Raw genomic sequence first — 25,813 nt, 5'->3', positions numbered from 1 at the left:
CCTTCTGATTGGATATCTTACATCAGATAAATAACATAACACAAGCATCCTGTAAAGCAGCTGTTTGATAATGTCTGTTTTGCTGCTGAAACATTCACGTCACCGAAAAAAAAAAAAAAATGTCTGGCAAAGTGAACAGGGGACGGAACAGCTCTTACACCTGTCAGTGGGCGTACACCTGAACCGCGTGGCACGCTGCAGCTCTGCTTTTTTTGGGGGGGGGGGGCATGGGGGAATGGACAGTGACATAGAAAGGGATGCATTTTTTTCTATAACTGTTATGATCACAAGTGCTTTCAATGGTTTGACACCCTGAGTCGAGGACATGAGGCTTGGGGTGATTATCAGTAGAAACATTTTTGCCAAGCAAACACCAAATGAAAACATGACTAAATAATACCACCTTTCACACATAAATAACAATATTCTCGCTACATTACAAATCACATATGCAACCAGAAGGAAATAAAATCGCCCGTAGCGACAGTCACCAGCTTTACCGTATGCATACAGGCATGCATATATAGCGCCGACGTCCCCTTGCATACAGGCATACACAAACACTGATTATACAGAGCAACAGGGAATGAATGACAGCAAATGGAACTGACAGGACATGGGGACCGGGGGGGGGCAAAGAAGACTGTGTGCAGCCGTGTAAACAGGAGAGGCCAGACAGGCAGAGAGGATGATGGGTAACAGACATCCACTTAAAGCAGCAAAGATAAGACAGACTACGGGAAGTGGGAAGGGTGGGGAGCTGGGGAGGGGATGTTTAGTACGTTTATGCTATTTAGGCATTTCCTCCCAGAAAAGTGGCTCGATCACAGCACAGCGGGGCCTTTCCTGCCTCCTGCTCTGCTCACACAGGGAAACAAGTTGTCAAAATAAAGTGATGGACGTAACGCTGTTGAGCGGCTCGAGACAGAAACGGGTCGAAATGTAAAACAGCCACAGGAAGTGGACTGTGATGTAACACAGCGTCTCATCGTGAAGCAGCGGACATGGGGAACAAGCAGACTTATGACCGTGGCAAGCGCTTCTGTCACAGGTAACAGCTGCCGTTCCCTCCTCCAATCGCTGAGCCGCCCCCTCCCATCCTGTCTGGGAGATGACGAGGGGGGGGATTGGGGCTCAGACATACAGCTGGATCCGCTCGCGGATGGTCTGCCGGCAGATGGGGCACATCTTGAGTGCAGCGCTGCAGTTGATGCAGGAGGCGTGTCCGCACTGGAACACTAACTTGATGTAGTTGTCGATGCAGATGGGGCAGGTGATCCGCTCCTCCATCTGGCGGTAGCGCGACTGCAGCTGCTCCAGCAGGTTGTGCTGCTCAGAGTTCTCAGTGCCGGGGCTGCAGTCCACCTCCGTTTGGTCTGCAGAGGGTCAATCAACATGAATCACAGCATCAAAAGCCTGAATGTGCTGAAAGTGTGTCTGCCATGTTTCCTCCTTACTGAGCTTTGCCCCTCACATCAAAACTACTTTCATGTCCAGTCTGCAGTCTCACTGATGCAACAGTCATCATGTTCTAAATCCTCGTTGGAAATGTCCATACGATTAAAAATACAACACTGTGCTAACAATACGTGACTTCGTAAAATCTAAATGTACCACTTTGTGCCAAAGGTGAGAACATCCAAATCTCAGACCACGCTGTGTCTAAATGTAAATAAGGTGAATGGAATTTGGAAGTGAATTGAAAAAGTGAGGTCTGAAACCAGCAGAAATGCAGCAGTCCAAAAAAACACATCCGTTAACTATTATCTGCAGACATCACAGCGCAGTTTGGTAAATTAATCAAACAGGTCCCGTAGAAATTTTGTGCTAAAATCAAATTTTGTTATTGTTGTTGTTTTGGGTTCATTAGGGACCAGACTGTCCAAAAATTATTGGGTTTAAATTTCCTGGCCCCTCTTTCTCTTTCGTGGTGGGGGGTTACTTCTGTTTTGACCACCTCAAAACTGTAAATATAACTTTTTTCAATTAAAAAAAAAAAAAAAAAAACGTAAGCTCTTATGTATACTGAGCTGAATGTTTGTACTTTCAGAGGAAATTTTGAGACCCACAACCAGAAGGGCGTGGGGGGCCCTCCAGAACCAAAAATACATACACCTATTTCCATGTACTGACCAACTTTCATAAATTTTGAGTTGTTTTGTAGGTCTGGTCTGCTTGAGGTTTCCTCCTCAAATCATCACAGGGAGTTTTTCCTTACCACAGTCGCCTCTGTGCTGCTCTGGGGGGTTGGTAAGGTTAGACCTTACTTGTGTGAAGTGCCTTAAGGCAGCTTTGGTGTGATTTGGCGCAACATAAATGAAAAACCTGAAAATAGTTTTTTTTATGTGTAGTGAGTTGAACTATTTTAGAGCCAATTTCAGACCCTATCACTTTCTTCAGTGGGGGGGGGGTTCACTCCAATTACCCCTCCCCATCAAAAATGACAAACATCTTTCTCTGCCATTGTTGACCGATTTTACATTAGATTACAGCTGCTTTGTGAAGTTAAATGTACGTTAGACAGTTCAGTGTTAATCTATTCATCATCAGAGTCGGTGTCCACAGCGTCGTCCTTTACACTGTTTTCAGTCTCCACTATGGGATTTGCATAGAGGAGTACACAGCAGACCATTCTTTGAGCAGCTGCATTGTCCAGAGCAACCTGCTTTGTAGCCACACTTGTCAACTCAATTACTGCCTGCAGGCCAAAGAGACCAAACATCTTACTGGAACATACACTCTGTCCTCTAAGTTCCACCCATTCTCTTCAACTGGAGGAAGCTTGGAGCAATTTGTTTGGTATGATTGATCCAAGAGGTTATATATGAGAACTACAGTCCGCCATCGCACTGAGCCATGTCCTGGCATAAAGGCGTGGTTGCTATTTTAATTCCGGGCAAGTCAGGACGCAGCGCCCACAGAATTTCAATTAGTCTCGGCAAGAAACAGGTGGAATATGCTGGAAAGATGCACATGTTGGCAATCCCACAAATGGAGGAAGAAAGGAGGCAATATTTCCTTTCATAAGTAATTGGTTTTAGTTATTGTCACATTGTCCGTGACATTTGGTTGATAAACAGGTGTATGTTGCCTGCCATGCCTGTGTCGTCTGACGACACGGGCTAACTCTTCACTTATGTCTAGCTGATATTTTCTCATGCTAGACCGATGTCTAGTTAAAATACTTGTTAGTGATTAAAATTGTTCAACAAGACCGAAGTTTTTTTTTATTTGCACATTAAAATAACAAGCTGCTGCTCAGAGATTATAATGACCCGCGCTGTGCCGCTCAGTCACAGCCTCACACAGAGATGCGCACCCACACCACTGACTTCATGAATGATACTCAGTCAATAAAGTATATCTGTGTAAAATTATATATATATATATATATATATATATATATATATATATATATATACACACGAGGTCTATTAGAAAAGTATCCGACCTTTTTATTTTTTTCAAAAACCATATGGATTTGAATCACGTGTAATTGCATCAGCCAAGCTTGAACCTTCGTGCGCATGCGTGAGTTTTTTTCACGCCTGTCGGTTGCGTCATTCGCCTGTGAGCAGGCTTTGTGTGAGCAGTGGTCCACCCCTCTCGTCGGATTTTTATTGCGAATAAATGTCTGAACAATTTGGAGCTTTGCTGCTTAATTTTTTCCAGAAACTGTGAGAGACCTCCAGGTGGTAACCATTCGGAAAATTCAAATGGCTTTGAGGGACGATTTTATGGGGATTACACAGATTAAGGAGTGCTCCAGCCGGTTTAAAGACCGCCCACAGCTGCTGAGAGCGCGCCACGCTCCGAGCGCTGATCGACAGGCTGAAACCCCGCTGAAACAACCAGATCATTTCCAATATGAAGGCTTTGTTGATCCGGGACGTCGTCTGACTTACACAAAAATGGCAGGAGACGTGGACATCAGTACTTTTTCGGCACATTCCACTGTTACAGGAGTTTTTTTCATGGAAAGAAAAAAGGACGGATGCGGCACAAAACCACCTCCATGTTGGTCTCACAGGACGGCTTTGAGATGGCTTTCAGACGGCTGTCGGTGGGTTTTCAGTCGTGTCACTAACCGAGAAATTGTGGATGAGCCTGGACATGCCAGAACATGTCCTGTGAGGCTTCATCACGGCGTTGCTTTGCGCCATGCGGCACCACCGCGACGCTTTTCTAACAGACCTCGTATACAAGGTCTGTGAGAAAACTATCCCACAGACCTCTGTGAGAAAAGTATCCGACCTTTTTATTTTTTGGAAACCATTTGTAAGATTCAGACGGCTTTCGGTGGCTTTTCAGTCGAGTGAGTATCCGAGAAATTGTTTAACAGCTGGGCATGTTCCAACTTGTCCTGTGAGACTTCCAACACGGAGGTGTTGTTTGTCCCGCGCCATGAGCGGCTGTGTCGCGACGCACAAATCCGTCTGCACGTCTTTCATTACAAAATCTCCTTTAACAGTGGAATGTGCCGATAAAGTGCTGATCCCGACCTCTTCTGAAACTTCTCTGCTAGTCACACAATGTCCTGCATCAACAGAGCCTTAAATTTTGAAGTGATCTGCTTGTTCCAGCCTGTTGATGGCCGCTCGTGGCGCGGTGCGCCCTCCGCCGCCGTGGGCCGTTTTTAATCCAGTTTTATGGTCCTTAATCCGTGTGATACCGATAGAATCTTCACTGAAAGCCATCTGAATCTTCCAAATGGTTCCATCTGGCTGTCTGGCAGAGTTTCTGAAAAAATTTTCATGGAACAAAGCGGCAGTCACTCCGCCATTCCTAAACAATAAAAATCCGACGAGGGGGGTGGACCAGTCCTCACTCAAAGTTTGCTCACAGGCGAATGACGCAACCGACAGGCGTGAAAAAACTCACGCATGCGCACGAAGGTTCAAGCTTGTCTGATGCAAGCGCACATGATTCAAATCCATATAGTTTTTGAAAAAAATAAAAAGGTAGGATACTTTTCTAACAGACCTTGTATATATATATATATATATATATATATATATATATATATATATATATATATATATATATAAATGTATTAAATATAAAATATAATTGCATTCATATATATACGAAGTCTGTAGAAAAGTATCCGGCCTTTTTATTTTTTGCAAAAACCATATGGATTTGAATCAAGTGTGATTGCATCAGCCAAGCTTGAACATTCGTGCGCATGCGTGAGTTTTTTTCACGCCTGTTGGTTGCGTCATTCGCCTGTGAGCAAGCTTTGTGTGAGCAGTGGTCCACCCCCGCGCCACGGAGCCGCTCATGGTTGCGGGACAAAAGCACCTCCATGTTGGTCTCACAGGACTTGTGCGCATGTGTGAGTTTTTCCACGCCTGTCGGTGACGTTATTCGCCTGTGAGCATGCCTTGTGGAAGGAGTGCTCCCGCCCCGTCGTCGGATTTTCATTGTCTGGAAATGGCGGAATGATTTGGGGTTTTTTTCCATCAGAATTTTTTCAGAAGCTGTTAGAGACTGGCAGCTGGAAACTATTCGAAAAATTTATCTGGCTTTCGGTGAAAATTTTACGGGCTTCACAGAGAATAAGGTCTGGTAGTACAACTTTAAGGACGCTCAGCGCACCGCGCTCCGAGCTGTGACGACACGGCACAAGCCACCGGACCATTTCTGAGCTGATGGCTCTGTGGATACGAGACCGTCGTGTGCTCTTTCTCTGGTTATCACAAGAGCTGGACATCAGCCATTTTCCGGCAGATTTCACTTTTAACAAGAGATTTTGTCATGGAAAGCCGCGCAGAGGCTTCGCGCGTCACGACCGATTCGCTTTGGAAGCGAGACAAAGGAACACCTCCGTTTCGGCGTGTCAGAGGACAAGTCTATCTCGGCTTTCAATGCTTACCAGTCCAGTAAGTATCAATGAAATTGTGGGGAAATTTGTCTTCACCGACTGTACAATATATTGTACGTAACAAGACAGACAACACAGTAAACTCAATAACACATCACAGGACAGACAACAACAGTATCATAATTGCACAACACAAAATAGGCAGCACAAATATCTACAATAACACTGATAACAACAATAACAAATAACAATACAATAGCAGATAGACTGGTCAGTGGGGCTTGCTGTTAAGGGCAGCTATCAAGCTCCTCCCGAAGCAAGTTCTCCTAAACTTAATACTTCTGTATCTGCGCCCTGAAGGAAGTAAAGTGATGAACTGGTGAAGTGGGTGAATAGTGTCTCGTACTATAGAATTTGCTATATGAATAATAGATCTATTCAATTCTGTGAGGTTGGGTGTAGGGAGTCCAATGATTTTGGCAGCTGTGTTTGTGATGCGTGTGATTTTGGCCCGGTTTGTGACAGAAAGCATGGTAAAGAAACATGAGGAACAGTACAGAATAATGGGTCGAATGATACTTTGATAAAGTAACAACAGCAAGTGGGGTGCAACGTGTAGTCCTTTGAGTTTGCGGATGGCTGACAGTCTTGTTGGCTTCTTTTTTGAATGTCCTTGGTGTGCTGATCAAAGGTAAGTTTATTGTCCAGAGTTATTCCTAAGTATTTAAAAGTGACCACTGCCTCAACTGTTTGTGTGTTTATGATGGTGGGGAGCTGGGGTGAGGGGATTGGGGGGTCTGACCAGAAGTTCATTTGTTTAATTAACATTTATTTGAAGATGGTTGTCTGTGCACCATTTTGTAAAGTGAGTGATTGTATTATGGTAATCCAAGATAGATTGATTTTCAGAAAGGAGTGCGAGGATGGCTGTATCATCTGAATATTTGAGGTACAATATAGTTGGTGAGATGCTTAGGCAGTCATTAGTGTAGAGAATGTACAGGAATGGGCTCAACGTACATCCCTGTGGGACCCCGGTGTTAATGGTAAGTACAGGGGATGTGGTTGAGCACACCCTTACTGCCTGTAGTCTATCTGTGAGAAAGTTGTGGATGAGGTGAATCAGATGGGGAGGAATGTTGAGATGGTAAAGCTTCTGGATCAGCAAATGTTTCTGTAAGGAATTAAGGCGGAACTGAAATCTACTTAGAGTATCCTAGTGAAGTTGCCTGAGGAATCCAGATGCTGGAGGAGGAGGTGCAGCAGGCAGGCCACAGCATCCTCTGTACCTCTTTTTGCCTTATAAGCACATTGGAGGGGATCCAAGTGTGGGGTGACAAGTGGAAGAATGATGTTCAGCAGCAGTTTCTCCAGGCATTTCATGATTATGGATGTTAAGGCTATGGGGCGATAATGATTAAGTTCAGTAGGTCTAGGTTTTTTGGTACTGGAATTATAGTGACAGTCTTCCATAGTGTGGGTATTGTGACAGTCCGATAAGACAGAAAAGTGAGCGCAGGATTGGGGAGAGCTCCATGGCACAGGTCTTAAGCACCCTAGCTGGAATGCCATCAGGCCCCGGAGCCTTGCCAGGCTTGCAGCGACTCAGCTGGCATCGTACCTCCTCCTCTGTGAAGGGGGCTGGTTCTTCAGGGTCTGGTGGTGGGAGGGTTCTCAGCCAGGCCTGACACTCAGATGAGAAGTCCTGGTTGTCAAAACGGGTATAGAATATGTTCAGGTCTTTAGTAAGGGTTTCTGGGTCACTGACTGTACATATGAATTGGGCTCACATCCTGTCAAGGTTTTCACCTTATGAAAAGCTTGCTGGTGTTCATATTACTAAATTCTAATTCAAGCTTGTTTTTGTAGTCCAGTTTAGTTTTATAAACCTCATTCCTTATGCTCCTGTTTATTGCCTTGAGGCTGATCCAGTCCTTGTGCCTGAAGGATTTATGTTTTTCTTTCAGGCTCTGCTTAATTTGTGGGGTGATCCATGGTTTAGAATTACGATATATTTTTATTGTTTTAGTTGGAATAGTGGAACTTATGCAAAATTTGATGTAATCTTTAATGACAGAAACCCTGTCATTCAGATCTCCATCAAAAATGTCCCAGTCAGTGCAGGCCAGGGAGCCTTGTAGTTGAATAATGGCATCCTCCGACCATTGGGGTCGCTATGGCATTGTGGTTTGTGGCGTTTTAGCTCTTGTTTGTACAGTGGAAGTAAACACGTAACGTTATGGTCGGCAAGTCCGAGTGGTGGGTATGAACGGGCACGGAAAGCATCAATGATATATCCCGTAGCACAAGTCCAAAATTTATTATATTTAACTCATCTGCACACGACGCATGTCTCCCTTCCTCCATCCCTATCCCCCCCGTGTCTCTCCACTCCCCTCACCCTGGCTTCCTCCTTGCCACCTCAAAGGCAGCGCGGTTTTTACTGCTGCAGCCTTCAACCCCCAGGCTGGGCGGCATGGGCCCCTCCTGCTGCGGCCTTCACCCACTTTGCCTCAATTCGGAAGATGGACTACTTCAAGTTCAGTGCACATAAACAATGTCAAATGTATATGTGTTGTCTTTAATTTTGATGTGTACCATTATTACGGTAAACAAGTAATAATTGTGGATTAATTGCTGTATCTTGTCTGAGGTAATTGGAGTGTAAATGTAACTGCCCTTTTTTGGGATCAATAAAGTTGTCTGAAGTCTGAAAATGTTTCCCCTTCTTGTTGGAATATTTGCATATTGAAGTGATGGTAACACACAGTACAGTCTACAGCTGTTAAAGTCCCCCAGGATGAACAGAGGAGCATCGAGATACTTGGCTAATATGGCGTTAGCATCCTCGGCTATTAGCTCCGCTGCCATGTTGATGTTAGCATTGGGGGCTACGTAGGCGCAGCTGACAACAACAGTGGGAAACTCCCGGGGGAGATAAAAGGGATGGAGGGACAGGGTCAGCAGCTCCAGGTTAGGTGTATACAGTTTACGGTGCACTTTGATGTTATTCCACCACCTGTTACTGATGTAAAAGCAGACCCCACCACCTCGCGTTTTCCCCGAGTGCTATCGGACCTGATGATGGTAAAATTGTCCAGGCTGACTTCGGAGTCAGGAACTGACTCCTCTAGCCAAGTCTCACAGAGAGCAATGATACAGATGTCCCTGAAGGCCCTTTCAAATAGGCACCTTGCCTGTAGTAGATCCATCTTGTTACGAAGTGACCGAACATTGGACACGATGATGGTGGGGAGGGGGCTTTGTAGGGACGTCTTCTCACCCAGCATCGGATACCTCCACGTCTCCCCCTTTTCCTTGGTTTAAGCTCCGGCAGTAGAATCACAGCAGGCTTGATGTTGCTCCACAGCGCGGCCCGGTGTAGCAGGAGTTCATCTTGGCTGTAGGTGAGTAGCCTATTGCCGGTGTCGGGCTGAAGTGCGAAGCTATCACAAATTAGCCATAGGATTACGAGGAAAACGGTGATCACCTTATAGCTTGTTGTCATGACTGATCAGTCTGATTTAGCCCACATATAGTGCACATTAAACATTTAGACTTAATACAAACACATTAAACACAAAGAAACACGAAGTACAGCCAAAGAAACATGGGAGTACAGTCAGTGCTGTCGCAGCAGAGCATGCGCCATCCATGCTGTATGATGCTATAATGCAGAGGAAGCCTCTTCTGCGTACACGCCACAAACAGTTGCTTGAGGTATGCTAAAGCACATTTGGACAAGCCAGCTTCATTTTGGAATAAGGTGCTGTAGACTGATGAAACTAAAAATGAGTTATTTGGACATAACAAGGGGTGATATGCATGGCTGAAAAAAACAAAAAACACAGAATTCCAAGAAAAACACTTGCTACCTACAGTAAAATTTGGCTGTGTGGCCAGTGCAGGTACTGGGAATCTTGTTAAAGTTGAGGGTCACATGGATTCCAGTCAATATCAGCGGATTCTTGAGAACAATGTTCATAAATCAGTGACAAAGTCACGCCAGGGCTGGATCTTTCAACAAGACGACGACCCTAAACACTGCTCAAAATCTACTAAGGCATTTACGCAAAGGAACAAGTACAATGTTCTGGAATGGCCATCTCAGTCCCTATTATTGAAAATATGTGGTGTGATTTTAAGCGGGCTGCCCGTGCTCGGAAACTAACAAACCTGAGATGTTTTGTAAAGAAGAATGGTCCAAAATACCTTCAACCAGAATCCAGACTCTCATTGGAAGCTATAGGAAGCGTTTAGAGGCTGTTATTTCTGCAAAAGGAGGATGTACTAAATACAGATGTATTTTTTCTGTTGGGGTGCCCAAATTTATGCACCTGCCTAATTTTGTTTAAAGAATTATTGCACACTTTCTGTAACTTTCTATTACATGTATACCTCACATATGATCGTCTGTTCAGTGACTTAAAGAAGCAGGTTACTTGTGATTTGCACTTCTAGCAAAATCATTAATTAGCTTTCAGCTCCTGAACCAGTATTTGTGTTGTGAATACATAAATAATGCACCAGATTTTCAAATGTTAAATTGTTGCCTGTACACCTAAACTCACCCTCAATTTTCTTGGCAGCGGTGGTGGCCAAGTGCTTAGTGCACTTGGCCACCACCGGAAGGCTCCTGGTTCAATGCGGAAGGCTCCTGGTTCAAACCCCACCCCTGCCAATTTCTCCATGTGACTTGAAGTTGCGTCAGGAAGGGCATCTGGTGTAACACGTGCCAAATCAACATGCAGATCCACCCTGGATCTGCTGTGGCGACCCCGAGTGAATAAACAAGGAAGCAGCCAAAGGGACTTGCTTTACCTTCAATTTTCTTGATGTTCTTTAAAAAGAGCAAATATGTCCAAATAAGGTTTCTTCCAAATAGGTAAAAAATTGTCAATTTCCCCCCCTTATTTTTTTCTTCTTCTTCTTGCTGATGCTACAAGTGTAGGGGTAGAAGAAGAAGTTAGCCTGTGCTATTGTACAGTAGTGTTCAGAATAATAGTCATGCTATGTGACTAAAAAGATTAATCCAGGTTTTGAGTATATTTCTTATTGTTACATGGGAAACAAGGTACCAGTAGATTCAGTAGATTCTCACAAATCCAACAAGACCAAGCATTCATGATATGCACACTCTTAAGGCTATGAAATTGGGCTATTAGTAAAAAAAAAAAAAAAAAAGTAGAAAAGGGGGTGTTCACAATAATAGTCACATTCACCCCTGACATCGGGGTGAATGTGAGGCATAACTGTAAAGCGCTTTGAGCGTCTGATGCAGATGGAAAAGCGCTATATAAATGCAGTCCATTTACCATTTAGTGTGGTATTCAGTCAGTGAGTTCGTCAATTTTGTGTAACAAACAGGTGTGAATCAGGTGTCCCCTATTTAAGGATGAAGCCAGCACCTGTTGAACATGCTTTTCTCTTTGAAAGCCTGAGGAAAATGGGACATACAAGACACTGTTCAGAAGAACAGCGTAGTTTGATTAAAAGTTGACTGGAGATTCCCTGACACGACTGGTGTTGATTCACTAAAAGGTGAGTTCAGATTAAGTCAGCTCAATGTAGCATTTACTGTGTGTGTATTTCGCTCTGCAGTGTGCAGGAACAGACGTTCATTTGATCAGTGGCTTGTTTCATTCCATGCGATGCTTTGCTGTTTGATAAATACATTTATTTGCTTGGAATGAGCATGACTGCAAATTGTATTTTTTCCTCTGGAGCTCGACATGAGGAAAAGCTCAAAGTATGTAGTAACACCATCACGATCGCTCGTATAAAGAAAGCAGAGGCTATGACCATTTCCTATAAAGAACATTTAAAAGTGTGATCCATCTGTTTCAAACACTTTCTGAATGTAACTGAGCCTGTTAGGAAGTTTCCACCACTTGCTTTTTTAAAACAAAAGGCAGTTTAATGTGTTTGTGGTTTCCACTGTAATGAAAATTCCTGGTCGTGAATAGTGATTTTTTTGTTTTTGTTTCAATATATAAGTCACACCGGAATATAAGTCGCAGGGCCTCTCAAACTAGTAAAAAAAACAAAAAAAAAACAACAACAACAAAAACCCAGCGGCTAATACACTGGAAAATATGGTTAGGGAGAGCCCTAGACCATTGATGTTGTTTTAAAAACACAAAAGTACTTTTTATCCAATTCATCATTAAAATAATCAAACGAATACTCAATTACAAAAAAATTCAACAGCTGCAGGCCTACTTAAAATGCAGCCAGCTACAACGTCTGGGGCCACAGCTCAATTCAGTTTGTAATGACCTACTTTAGTTTTGTAATAAATTACAAAGAATAACAAATAATTGATAAGTAGACATTAAATATTTCATTGTCTAATTTTGCAGAACCTCTGGATAAACCAAGTTCTTAGTCTTTTCATCACTGCAGAGTATATGAAGATTTCTTGGATTTCCCACTTGCGAGCAGCCAACGTATAACTGGCCGTATCTGAACACGGGGCTCCTTAAACTTTAGCCTCATGACCTTGAGGCTCTGTTGAAATTGACCATGTTGATACATCGATTCCAACAGTGTGGTTAATTTTTTCCGTTTTTCCTTCATAGATGTATACATGTTCGGACTGATGTACTGCAGTTATAGCCTAAAAATAGTGCATCTCCAATTGTGTGCTTAAATTTTTTTCTACACCCAGATTGAGCAGTTCTCAATTGATAAGTGCTCCAACCGACCAACCAACACTTTGCTTTTATATGTACACATCAAAGTACTTTGTCTCATACGTTGATCAAAAGTGTGATTAAAGATCTGGTTGGGCCACAGAAGATTTTCCTGACAGTGGGCCCTGGCGTCGTTAAGTTTGGGAACAGCTGCCTGAGTAAAATGCACGAGGAGATACACCTGTAATAGGGATGGAAATCAGGAGCCAGTTCCAGTTGGAAACCTGTTCCAATCAACAATATCCTCTGAACATGTAGCCTAAGCGGGTTTTTGAAATCAGATCTGACCCCGGGTCTGTTCATTAATCAATCAATCATTTTTTTTTTTTTATATAGCGCCAAATCACAACAAACAGTTGCCCCAAGGCGCTTTATATTGTAAGGCAAGGCCATACAATAATTATGTAAAACCCCAATGGTCAAAACGACCCCCTGTGAGCAAGCACTTGGCTACAGTGGGAAGGAAAAACTCCCTTTTAACAGGAAGAAACCTCCAGCAGAACCAGGCTCAGGGAGGGGCAGTCTTCTGCTGGGACTGGTTGGGGCTGAGGGAGAGAACCAGGAAAAAGACATGCTGTGGAGGGGAGCAGAGATCGATCACTAATGATTAAATGCAGAGTGGTGCATACAGAGCAAAAAGAGAAAGAAACAGTGCATCATGGGAACCCCCCAGCAGTCTACGTCTATAGCAGCATAACTAAGGGATGGTTCAGGGTCACCCGATCCAGCCCTAACTATAAGCTTGAGCAAAAAGGAAAGTTTTAAGCCTAATCTTAAAAGTAGAGAGGGTGTCTGTCTCCCTGATCTGAATTGGGAGCTGGTTCCACAGGAGAACCATCTCAAATTAATTTGATTTTAGACAGCATCAGCAGTCTGCCAGAAACCAACACAACCCTGAATGCAAGATGATGAAAAATTTCACTGAACATCTGCTCAGTTTGCTCCTCATCTTGATTAAAAACATCTGCTTTTTTATGCTCCAAAAAGAATGTACTTTATTATAAGAGAAAACATTCATTTTACCCACATGTATCCACACACAGTGAAACAGACCAACAGTGTCCTTACCTTGTCTGATTTTCTTGGTGATTGTGACTTGGCATTTGATACATTTCTTCATTCGATGTGCACACTCTGTTTAAAAACAAACAAAAAAGTCAATACAAACTGTGCACAACTTATTATTACTTATTTGAATACTGCTGTTCAAGTATCATGATGACTAAGCATGTGTGTGCGGTGGTGGAGTGCTGAGGCAGGAGCATTTTATTTGGTGTAAAAAGTGGCAAAAGCATGACACACATTCTAGCACCATCGTCATCGTCAACGTAACCGTCACACTTATCTGTACAGATGTTATTTTTTAGTATAGATTCTGTACAGCCTGGCTAGTATTCTGGAGATTAAGATAGTTTGTGCCCGTGCACAGAGAGATGGAGGGTACATCAGCAGAAGGATAATGATGATTGAGTCACGAGGCAGGTGGAGTAGATGAAGGCCAAAGAGGATGTTTACGGATGCAGGGAGGAGGACATGCAGGTAGTTGTGACAGAAGAAGATGCAGGGCCAGGGTGAGATGGAGACAAATGATCTTCTGTTGCAGCCAAAAGAAGGTGATGTTGCTTCTGCAATTAAGGTGGATATGCTTGTCCAATGAGCTTGCCCATTTAGAAGTAGTATGTGTGCATCAGGGATGTAAAAATTAAAGCTGCCAAACTATATAGCTCTTTTGGTCCAATTCAGTGTCTTTTTTTTTATAAAGTTTTTGTAAAACATGTGCTGCACTGTTAGTGATCCAAACACTGCTTACGACTGTGGTTGGAGTGATTCTTTAGTATTCCTAAATATTCCTTAAGATGTTTGGTCATTTTAAGCTAGTTATTAGCAGTTACTCAACCATATTCTGTTACCTTTTTTTATTTAGTGTGTGCGCGCACACACTTGTGTGTTTTGTCAATTTTGGTAGATTATTTTACCTCATGTGAGCCTAGACTTTGACACTAGCCAAGTCTTTGACGAGGATTAGGATGTATTTGGGTATGTTTTGTTAAAGATGTTGTTGTTTGCCAAGTCTTATAATGTGCCTGATTTCTCTCATAATAAACCTGGGCCTAAACATTCACCAACTACTCCAGGTTTATTGTGGTTACTGACTGTTTCTGAATTTTTTATCCATTTCTGACAACGTTGTCATTTGCATGTATGCGGTCAGATTTTTAATTTTCTCTGACTGAGAAGTTGCCCAAACAACGATGTTTTCATAAGTTATTTTTGTAATATCGCCCCCCCCCCCTTTTTTTAAATGATCATTTAGATTGTATGAATGGAAGCTAAATCTTTGTACCAGTACTCATCCCTTTTTAGGCGTTTTGAAGCTAGGCTAAAGCTATCCTCATGCTCTCAGAAAATTCCTCTAGATGTGTGAATCCTATAGAAATGCAGTCTATTTATTTATCATGTCAAATCTTAGCAGGGTTAGGCATTTATGCTGGGGATCTTTTAGTGATTTCTCTTGATTCCTGTTTTTAGTGTTTAGTAAGCTTGTGAGTGAGTACCTGTTTGTTTCTGTGTCACACTTTTGTTTTGCATATGTTCATTGTCAATGTTTTTATGGTCAATGTTTTTGTCTGACTGACATGGACCACCTTTGTTTTGTTTTGCTGCAAGACAAATCTACCTACAGGTACAAATAAATTCACCCGAACCTGATGTCCTTTGGAGCAAAAATCTTAGTGTAAAAATAGTTTGCATATTTGATTAAGTCGTTGCCCATAATTGTTCATTCTCCCCTGCCTGACGTATTTTTCATAAACAGCTTTTTTCAAGTATTTAAATAGTTTCCATTTTTCATTTTGCAAATCTTTCCATTCTCATGAGATTTTATGTTGTGTGTGTGGTTTTCTTGGTGGTTGTTTTTTGCATGTCACTGCTGTAAAAGCCATCACCTTTTACTATGTGTTTATATGTAGTTTTGGTGTCCTGCATAGACTCAGTCAAATCACTTCCTATGAATGTAGGCTTTTGCAAAATAACATAATTACAGGGTAAAGAAGTATCAGTTGGCATACAGATCATTAAAGGTCCAGGGCATTAGTGCATCACCTTGGTTTGCCAGTGAAGTAACTAGCTGCTATTACTGGGAGCTACTTTTCTACTTACAAATGTATGTCAAATTTTAAGCGACAGAGGCAGAATAGTGAGCTGCCATTGATTTTCAATCAGAGTGGCCATTTTACAGTGACAATAATAATAACCTTTATTTAACCAGGTAGAATTTCACTGAGATCGAAACCTCTTTTACAAGGATGACCTGGCCAGGAAAGGCAGCAGCACACGTCATAGTGGACAGGCTAACATCAACATGAGAACATTGGTAATAAATAAAATACAATCTACTTGGTCATAATAACATTGCACATGAAGTAAAGTCTCAAACAGATCTGGATTATAAACATAGGCATTGAGTAAAAGATAAGCAACAAGAGATAAGTGCTCACTATGTTGTCAGACAGGCAGGGTCAAAATAGACGAGAAGTATATTTTATGCAAATGCTGAGCCATGGGACATAGTGACTGCCCATCTAAGTGAAAGAAGCGCGATGTACATTGGTTGCTCGCTTAAACAAAATAATCCAAGATGGCAAAATATGCTCTGAAAAGCAGAATTTCTCTATGAACATATGTTTGGTATTTTTTCTCTTATATTTTGTAAAGGTTAGTGTGAAATAAACATTTCTAAATCTAAAAATGTTGTTTGTGTAACCAGACATTACCACTAAAGTGATTTGCAAGACATCTTATGGCAAAGTTATCATGCTAACTAGTGATACAGGAATGTTACTGTTTAAGACATTTCACTAAACAAATCAGTCTGGTCCCATTAAGCAGTCAGGCATGAAGTATAAACTCATAGTGACAGTGTTGTGTTTTCCTGTCCTTTGTGATCTATTTAAACATTGTGCACAGTAATGCCAAGTAACCACGAGCTGGCCACTCCCAGCAAACACTCATCAAGCGACAAATGCCAACTGATTGTGGCACCCATTTGTAGCTAATCTGACGGTAGTTTAACAGTGATTGAAGTCCCAAACTACCGTTTCACCCCCACACTGCCAGGGTCCCCTCCTATCCATAAGGTAAGCCGAAAGAGAGGTTTTAGAAGAGTTTTAAAAACTGCAAAATCTTGGCATATCTACACTTAACAATATGTAATGCTGGCAATACTGCCTATTTTTACTTAGTTCTGAAGATAAATATTCTAATTATGTCCTTTTAACTGCAACTGTAACAAAATACAACTTTTTTTAAATAATCTGTGTACCTCAAGTGTGAAATACAATTTGATGTATAACTTTTCTTTTCAAGTCTCCTGGTACCAGGAAGACTTTAACATATAGATGGAAAGTAGAATCCATGTAAAACTGCTGATGCTGGAAGATTTATACATAAACTGACAAATTCTGTTGAAGAGCACTAGGCTACAAGTTGTTTTTACAATTATACACATTGGAAGGAGGTCTGAAAGTTCATGTTCAACAATTGTAAATATATTTGTAATTATTTGCTGAACACTAACAGTTGTTTTAAAAGTACCTCAAAAATTGACATACTAGTTTAGGTTTTCTGTAGACGACGACTGCTATCATTTATCATTGACACCACTGTGGCCCTTTCTGCCACTGGATCCATCAGCAGTTTATGCTACAGAGCCCACTAATATCACTACCTACCTTCACAGGCCACACTGTGCTGACAGGGGCAGAAGAGAACAAGCAGAGCCAATTCAGAGCAGATGAGGCATTCACTGGGACCTCCTGGTGGTGTGGGAAGCACCAGGTTAGTCATGGTGTTGGGTGTAGTATGGATGCGTCGCATACTGGCACTACTGAGGCCCTGCCCACATGTGACTGCGTGCAGACGCTGCAACCTATGGGAAAACACATAAGAAATTACAGCTGTAACTTGATACAAATCCTATCATCCTGTAGCTAATGAACAGATGTGCTCAGTGAATGATAACACCCTTAATATGCTGATGTGATATTCAACAATACAGCATTGTGATAAAGTGAAGAATACCCACACTGGGAATGTAAGACACCACATTTGCTACCTGTGCTTCTCAGAGAAGCTCTTGATGAGCTGCAGCATGGTGCCATCAGCCACCAGGTCCAGCGGGCTTTTGCCCTTGTGGTTGGCGTAATTGATGTCAGCACCTTCCTGTGCCAGAAAACAAGCAATGGCTGCACCAACACTCAACTCAGTATTCCCCAGGAGACCTGAGCCACTCAACTGTGAAAACAAAGATGATGGAAAGACAAATTTAGAAGGTGCACTTGGAGAGCACATACTGTGCATTCGGAAACTATTCACAGCACTTCACTTTTTCCATATTTTAATATGTTACAGCCTTATTCCAAAATCCCTCAAAATTCTACTCACAACACCCCATAATGACAACATGAAAAAAGTTTTTTTTTTTTAATTAGCAAATTTTGTTAAAAATAAAAACTAAGAAATCACTTGTACGTAAGTATTCACACCCTTTGGTCAATACTTTGTTGGTGCAACTTTGGCAGCAATTTCAGCTTCAAGTCTTCTGGAATTATGCCACAAGCTTGGCGCACTTATGTTTGGGCAGTTTTGCCATTCATCCTTGCAGGACCTCTCAAGCTCCATCAGGTTGGATGGGGAGCGTCGGTGCACAGCCATTTTCAGTTCTCTCCAGAGATGTTCAATCAGATTCAGGTCTGGGCTCTGGCTGGGCCACTCAAGGACATTCACAGAGTTGTCCTGAAGCCACTCCTATGATATCTTGGCTGTGTGCTTAGGGTCACTGTCCTGCTAAAGATGAACCGTCACCCCAGTCTGAGGTCAAAAGCGCTCTGGAGCAGGTTTTCATCCAAGATGTCTCTGTACATTGCTGCATTCATCTTTCCCTCAATCCCGAAGTGTTCTAATTCCTGCCACTGAAAATCATCCCCGCAGCATGATGCTGCCTCACCATGCTTCAATGTAGGGATGGTGCCGAGTTTTCTCCAAAAATGATCAATCAATCAATCAACTTTTTTCTTGTATAGCGCCAAATCACAACAAACAGTTGCCCCAAGGCGCTCCACATTGCAAGGCAAGGCCATACAATAATTATGAAACACAGTCTACGTCTAAAGCAACATAACCAAGGGATGGTCCAGGGTCACCCGATCCAGCCCTAACTATAAGCCTTAGCGAAAAGGAAAGTTTTAAGCCTAATCTTAAAAGTAGAGAGGGTATCTGTCTCCCTGATCTGAATTGGGAGCTGGTTCCACAGGAGAGGAGCCTGAAAGCTGAAGGCTCTGCCTCCCATTCTACTCTTACAAACCCTAGGAACTACAAGTAAGCCCGCAGTCTGAGAGCGAAGCGCTCTAATGGGGTAATATAGTACTACGAGGTCCCTAAGATAAGATGGGACCTGATTATTCAAAACCTTATAAGTAAGAAGAAGAATTTTAAATTCTATTCTAGCATTAACAGGAAGCCAATGAAGGGAGGCCAACACGGGTGAGATATGCTCTCTCCTGCTAGTCCCCGTCAGTACTCTAGCTGCAGCATTCTGAACCAACTGAAGGCTTTTTAGGGAACTTTTAGGACAACCTGATAATAATGAATTACAATAGTCCAGCCTAGAGGAAATAAATGCATGAATTAGTTTTTCAGCATCACTCTGAGACAAGACCTTTCTGATTTTAGAGATATTGCGTAAATGCAAAAAGGCAGTCCTACATATTTGTTTAATATGCGCTTTGAATGACATATCCTGATCAAAAATAACTCCAAGATTTCTCACAGTATTACTAGAGATCAGGGAAATGCCATCCAGAGTAACGATCTGGTTAGACACCATGCTTCTAAGATTTGTGGGGCCAAGTACAATAACTTCAGTTTTATCTGAGTTTAAAAGCAGGAAATTAGAGGTCATCCATGTCTTTATGTCTGTAAGACAATCCTGCAGTTTAGCTAATTGGTGCGTATCCTCTGGCTTCATGGATAGATAAAGCTGGGTATCATCTGCGTAACAATGAAAATTTAAGCAATACCGTCTAATAATACTGCCCAAGGGAAGCATGTATAAAGTGAATAAAATTGGTCCTAGCACAGAACCTTGTGGAACTCCATAATTAACTTTAGTCTGTGAAGAAGATTCCCCATTTACATGAACAAACTGTAATCTATTAGACAAATATGATTCAAACCACCGCAGCGCAATGCCTTTAATACCTATGACATGCTCTAATCTCTGTAATAAAATTTTATGGTCAACAGTATCAAAAGCAGCACTGAGGTCCAACAGAACAAGCACAGAGATAAGTCCACTGTCCGAAGCCATAAGAAGATCATTTGTAACCTTCACTAATGCTGTTTCTGTACTATGATGAATTCTAAAACCTGACTGAAACTCTTCAAATAGACCATTCCTCTGCAGGTGATCAGTTAGCTGTTTTACAACTACCCTCTCAAGAATCTTTGAGAGAAAAGGAAGGTTGGAGATTGGCCTATAATTAGCTAAGATAGCTGGGTCAAGTGATGGCTTTTTAAGTAATGGTTTAATTACTGCCACCTTAAAGGCCTGTGGTACATAACCAACTAACAAAGATAGATTGATCATATTTAAGATTGAAGCATTAAATAATGGTAGGACTTCCTTGAGCAGCCTGGCAGGAATGGGGTCTAATAAGCATGTTGATGGTTTGGATGAAGTAACTAATGAAAATAACTCAGAACAATCGGAGAGAAAGAGTCTAACCAAATACCGGCATCACTGAAAGCAGCCAAAGATAACGATACATCTTTGGGATGGTTATGAGTAATTTTTTCTCTAATAGTCAAAATTTTGTTAGCAAAATGATGCCTGGGATTCATGCCAGAGAGTTCAATTTTGTCTCATCAGACTAGAGAATTTTGTTTCTCATGGTCTGAGAGTCCTTCAGGTGCCTTTTTGCAAAGTCCAGGTGGGCTGCCATGTGCCTTTTAAAAAGAAGTGGCCTCTGCTGGTCACTTCCCCATACAGGCCTGATTGGTGAATTGCTGCAGAGATGGTCATCCTTCTGGAAGGTTCTCCTCTCCTCACAGAGGAAGGCTGGAGCTCTGACAGAGTGACCATTGGGTTCTTCGTCACCTCCCTGACTAAAGCCCTTCTCCACCGCTCACTCAGTTTAGACAGGCAGGTAGCTCTAGAAATAGCCCTGGTGGATGCGAGCTTCTTCCATTTATGGATGATGGCAGCCACTGTGCTCATTGAGACCTTCAAAGCAGCATAAATGTTTCTGTACCCTTCCTCAGATTTGTGCCTCGAGACAATCTTGTCTTGGAGGTCTACAGACAATTTCTTTGACATCATGCTTGGTTTGTGCTCAGACATGTACTGTCAACTGTGGGACCTTATATGTAGACAGGTCAACTGAATTTCTAATCAACTGAATTTACCCCAGGTGGACTCCAATTAAGCTGTAGAAACATCAACGGAAACAGGATGTACCTGAGCTCAATTTGAGCTTCAGGGCAAAGGCTGTGAATACTTACATATATTTGATTTCTTAGGGTTTTTTTTATTATTATTTTTAATAAATTTGCAAAAAACTAAAACAAAAAAAAAAACACAAAACATTTTTGTCACTATAGGATACTGTGTGCAGAATTTTGAGGGAAAAAATTAATTTTATCCATTTTGGAATAAGGCTGTAACACAAAATGTGGAATAAGTGAAGTGATGTCAATACTTTCCAGATGTACTGTACCTCTGCAGGGGTAATAATGGCCAGCGACTATTAGTGCTGCCACCTGACAAAGAAGACTTCAAACTTGTGTCTACAATCTATTTAAATCAATTCAATTTCAATTTATCTGTATTTATTTCACCAACTTTTTATTTATTTATTTGTATTTCAATTTATTTTTTATCTGTATAGGGCTAAATCACAACAAAGCTGCCTCAAGGCGCTTCATGAGAGTAAGGTCTTATAAACCCCCCTGAGCAAGCATACAGGCACCAGTGGTAAGGAAAAAATCTGTTTGGTGATAATGAGGAAGAAACCTCAAAAAGCCATTAAGTGACCAAGAATCATCTACTCACAATTATTTCCCCAAAACTGTCCTCTACTGTTTAGGTTATTCTGTACAAAAACAGACTGGAATGATTACATTGTCACCACCCTGCTGTGTCTATTACTGGGGGTAATTTAATTTAACTTTAACCAGGTTAGTCCCATTGTGATCAAGACCTCTTTTGCAAGGGAGACCTGGACAATTATAAAGTCTCCAATTAACCTAACCTGCACGTCTTTAAATGTGGGAGGAAACCAGAGCACCCGGAGGAAACCCACACAAACACTGGGAGAACATGTAAACTCCACACAAAAAGGCCACAGGTGAGAATCGAACTCATGACCTTGCTGTGAGGCAACAGTGCTAACCACTAATCCACTGTGCTGCCCAATAATGCCAGTAATAAAGTTCAGAAATGTAGTTGTGGAGAAGGTCTAAGATAAGAAGATGTATCCAGGCCAAAAGTTTTGTAATCTGAAAAAAAGATTGAAAAAAAAAAATACATTTTTAAACTGAAAATTCAATGTTTGTTCTTGAATTTTATAATCATTTAAAAAATATTATCAAAATAAAAGTAAGTGTAAGATATATTTTTCAGTTTAAATAAATTTTTGATTCAGCTCTGGAACTTTTTTGATCAAATAATTTATTTTCATTCATATTTCTTTTTTTCACCTTCAGATCTTTTTTTCACTTTCAGATCTTATTTTTTCAGTTTCAAACTTTTGGCCCCGTTCTGGCGTGAGAGGGCGTGGCTTCGATTGAGAGGGGCGTGGACATGTGAGTGACAGGAGAGCAAACAGTCCTCACATGATGTTGCTTTCAGGAAACGTGGGTACTTTAATAGATAATGACAACACTTTCTCTCCACTGTGTTGTCTTGATACCTGTAAATAAAGTGATGTCTATTACAAGTAATTCTAGACCACTGTTGGTCATTTTTGATGTTTAAAAACTGGAAAATATGCATGATTGTAAAGTTTAACGCCTATACCTAAAAAAACGATGTGTCCCAAATCCACACAAGACCATGAACGCAGCGCAGCATCGCCGCATGAAAATGAGGCAGGTCACTCATTTTACAGGCTGCAGTGGAGTGTTACGAGCTTTCTAAGTGACACAGAGAGACCTGGCTCAGCAGATCTGAAGAAAGCTTTAATATGGACAGAACCAAACAGACCGCCGGTAAATCCAAATCCAAAGCCGCCGGGAAGAGCGCTCCGGCTACTGGCGGTGTGAAGAAGCCTCGCCATTACAGGCGCAGACTATCAGAAATCCACCGAGCTGCTGATCCACAAGCTGCCCTTCCAGCACCTGGTGAGAGAAATCGCTCAGGACTTCAAGACCAACCTCCGCTTTCAGAGCTCCACTGTGATGCTCTGCAGGAGGCCGGCAGCTTGAGGATCATCACCACCAGTGGATTTCTGGTAGCGGCGGATCTCTCTCAGCACCTCAGTGCCGGGCCTGTAACAGTGGGGCTTCTAAACAATATGGATTTACCGGCGGTCTGCTTGGTTCTGGTCATATTAAGTTTACGCTGTGAAACTGCCAGCCACTTTGTTACATCGTCATTAAATTCACTATCTGGTACCACATACGGATCCACTGAACCAACTGCTACACATCAGTCACAATAAACAGCTTTATCTCGAGGGTTTAAAGCCTCGTAATAAGCTTTCATTCTATTTTCTTTCACGCGCCAGCCGCGTAGTAAATAAACGATGGAGACGGCAGCAGAGTCATTATCATCAAAGTACCCACGTTTCCTGAAAGCAACATCATGTGAGGACTGATTGCTCTGCTGTCACTCACAATTTCACGCCCCTCTCAATCGAAGCCACGCCCTCCCACGCCAGAACGGGGCCAAAAGTTTGAAACTGAAAAAATAAGATCTGAAAGTGAAAAAAGATCTGAAGGTGAAAAAAAGAAATATGAATGAAAATAAATTATTTGATCAAAATAATTCCAGAGCTGAATCAAAAATTTAAACTGAAAAATATATATCTTACACATTTTTATTTTAATAATACTTTTTAAATGATTATAAAATTCAAGAACAAACATTGAATTTTCAGTTTCAAAATTTATTTTTTCAATCTTTTTTTATTTTCAGATTACAAAACTTTTGGCCTTGATTTAGCTCCATAGGCACGCACCCAGCAGGCTGAGTAGAGCTGGAGTGTTTGCACTCATGTAGACTGGAAAAGGCTGTTCTTTGTTGCAGCGATATCAACAACTGAGAGCTGTGATCAAATCCAACACCTGTAAAAGTGCTGATATAAGAAGTGCTGCACCAAGCAGAGTCTCCTAATGAGAAATATTACACTGGCTTGTGTGTGTCGACATCCCACTGAAACACCTGAAGGAGACATCAAAGGCTAACATTCTGATCTCCTCCTGGATACAATTTCAACTTTATTAGCAGGTGAAAAATGTCCCCTCATCAGGTTGTTTTTGGTTGACTGAAGTAGTAAAACAGCTCCGTCTGATTCATAACGGTCACTACTTGATAATTTTTAAAAAACAAACAAAACCAAGTTTTCATCATACCATTGTTCTCATTTTGAAAAAGAGCATGCATATGGTGAGTTGATGATGGATGTGTACTTCTGATCCTCCAAACCAAAACCAGGTTTATATGTTTGGATCAAAAATGATTTCAGACATCTTAAACGGTGCCTCGACATATACAATCTTCCACATACAGTCTCACAACCCCAAAAGAGGGTTGTTCATTCCTCAAGCCCTCAGCATGTCTGCTCTGCCTTCATTAACAGTGTTGGTGTCTTGCCAGTTGGGTGTTTTCCAGTTTCTCTTGTACTGACAGAGCTGGTGAGGACATGACGAGACAATACCTGATTCGAATGGAAACAGAGGTGTCACCCTGCCACTGAAGTATGCACAAAACAAATATTTGAATCACTCTGAAATGAACTGAAAGCATTTGTGACAAATGGACTGGTACAAAACGACTGAACTCCTTGTCAGTGCAGTAATCGTGAGTATTGATTGGACAGAAGATTGGCCAATGAGAAGCTTTTAAGCTACACTGGGTGATGGAGAACTTTGAGATGAAATTAATGTTGCTCCAACTTGAGCGAGCAGAGCAGAAGCCTGTGAGAGAAGACAGATGTTGAGAGTGCAACAACGCCAACCTGTGTGAGTGTGGAAGTCTGACAATTTTGTGCAAATGTGCAGCATTCTATTCTTTTCTTTAAAATTTTCCCACACAAAACTGAAAAACTTTCTTCACTCAGTTTTATTTTCTCTACTACAAATGTCTGTTTGTTCATGATTCTGAGACAAGTCACCAGTTGAAAAAGTTTGTTTTTCTCTTCAAGAAGCCACATTCACTTAACATATTTTGAACAGTACCAAGTTCTATAATTAACCATCTCATTTTAAGTTCATGTCCTACCATGTTTTCCTTGACCTTTGACCAAACTACTCCTAAACTACTCCTGCTTGGGCCTACTCCTGTCGGTAGCATGGCCCAAGCAGTGGGTCGCCCCTTTGAGTCTGGTCTGCTTGAGGTTTCTTCCTCAAATCATCAGAGGGAGTTTTTCCTTACCAGTGTCACCTGTGTGCTTGCTCTGAGGTTGATAAGGTTAGACCATACTTGTGTGAAGTGCCTTGTGATTTGGTGCTATATAAATGAAAATAAATTGAAAATTGAATTTAAATCTAAATACATGCTGCAGTTCATCCATCTCAGCTTCTTGGTTGCTGAGATATACAGGAAAGGTGTTTTTCAGACCATGCTTTATTTTACACAAGACCAATCACACAGCTGAGCCTGGTTTTGTAATCTCATCATTAAAAGTGTATATTTTTTTATTTTTAACATTTTGTTAATGATATTAAGTCAGCCTGGTGAACACTTGCGGTGCCATCTGTACATAGCACAGGTCCCATGATCACAGATCTCAACACATATCAGACTCTTTAGTATGTGTTATGCAGAAAAAAATGCACTATGTGGCACACACAACATTAATTTACATCGATAGCAGGATGGTTTTGTCTGATTCCACAACTGAAGAACTGTGTCCACCTTTTTACTGTAATATTTTTTGTGATTTCCAACACAGATTTGCACCTTCAAATGATCAAATGAAACCTTAGGTACAGGTGAGTGTTCTGCATTCTCGGGATGTAGGACTTCTGAGTGCTCCTAAGGTAAAGAAGTCAGCAGATCACAAAGCTTCTT

At 41.6% G+C, this 25,813-nt stretch overlaps 1 protein-coding gene across 3 annotated transcripts in view; it reads right to left on the bottom strand.

The window, feature by feature from the left end:
• Positions 1 to 265: 265 nt before the first annotated feature.
• mib2 (mindbomb E3 ubiquitin protein ligase 2) overlaps positions 266 to 25,813 on the bottom strand; it is a 231,775-nt gene continuing 206,227 nt past the window's right edge. For all 3 annotated transcript variants that reach the window (XM_034171927.1, XM_034171926.1, XM_034171925.1), the window contains 4 exons: positions 17,636 to 17,814; positions 17,253 to 17,449; positions 13,591 to 13,656; positions 266 to 1,376 (listed from right to left, as the gene is read on the bottom strand). In XM_034171927.1, the coding sequence (XP_034027818.1) occupies positions 1,135 to 1,376; positions 13,591 to 13,656; positions 17,253 to 17,449; positions 17,636 to 17,814 (684 nt within the window). In that variant the 3' untranslated portion in view covers positions 266 to 1,134. The remainder of the gene's footprint in view (positions 1,377 to 13,590; positions 13,657 to 17,252; positions 17,450 to 17,635; positions 17,815 to 25,813) is intronic.

The sequence above is a fragment of the Thalassophryne amazonica genome, chromosome 6, assembly GCF_902500255.1.
Source record: "Thalassophryne amazonica chromosome 6, fThaAma1.1, whole genome shotgun sequence".
Lineage (NCBI taxonomy): Eukaryota > Metazoa > Chordata > Actinopteri > Batrachoidiformes > Batrachoididae > Thalassophryne > Thalassophryne amazonica.
The sequence above is the reverse complement of the archived record's forward strand: the minus strand, read 5'-3'. Positions and strand labels throughout refer to the sequence as shown.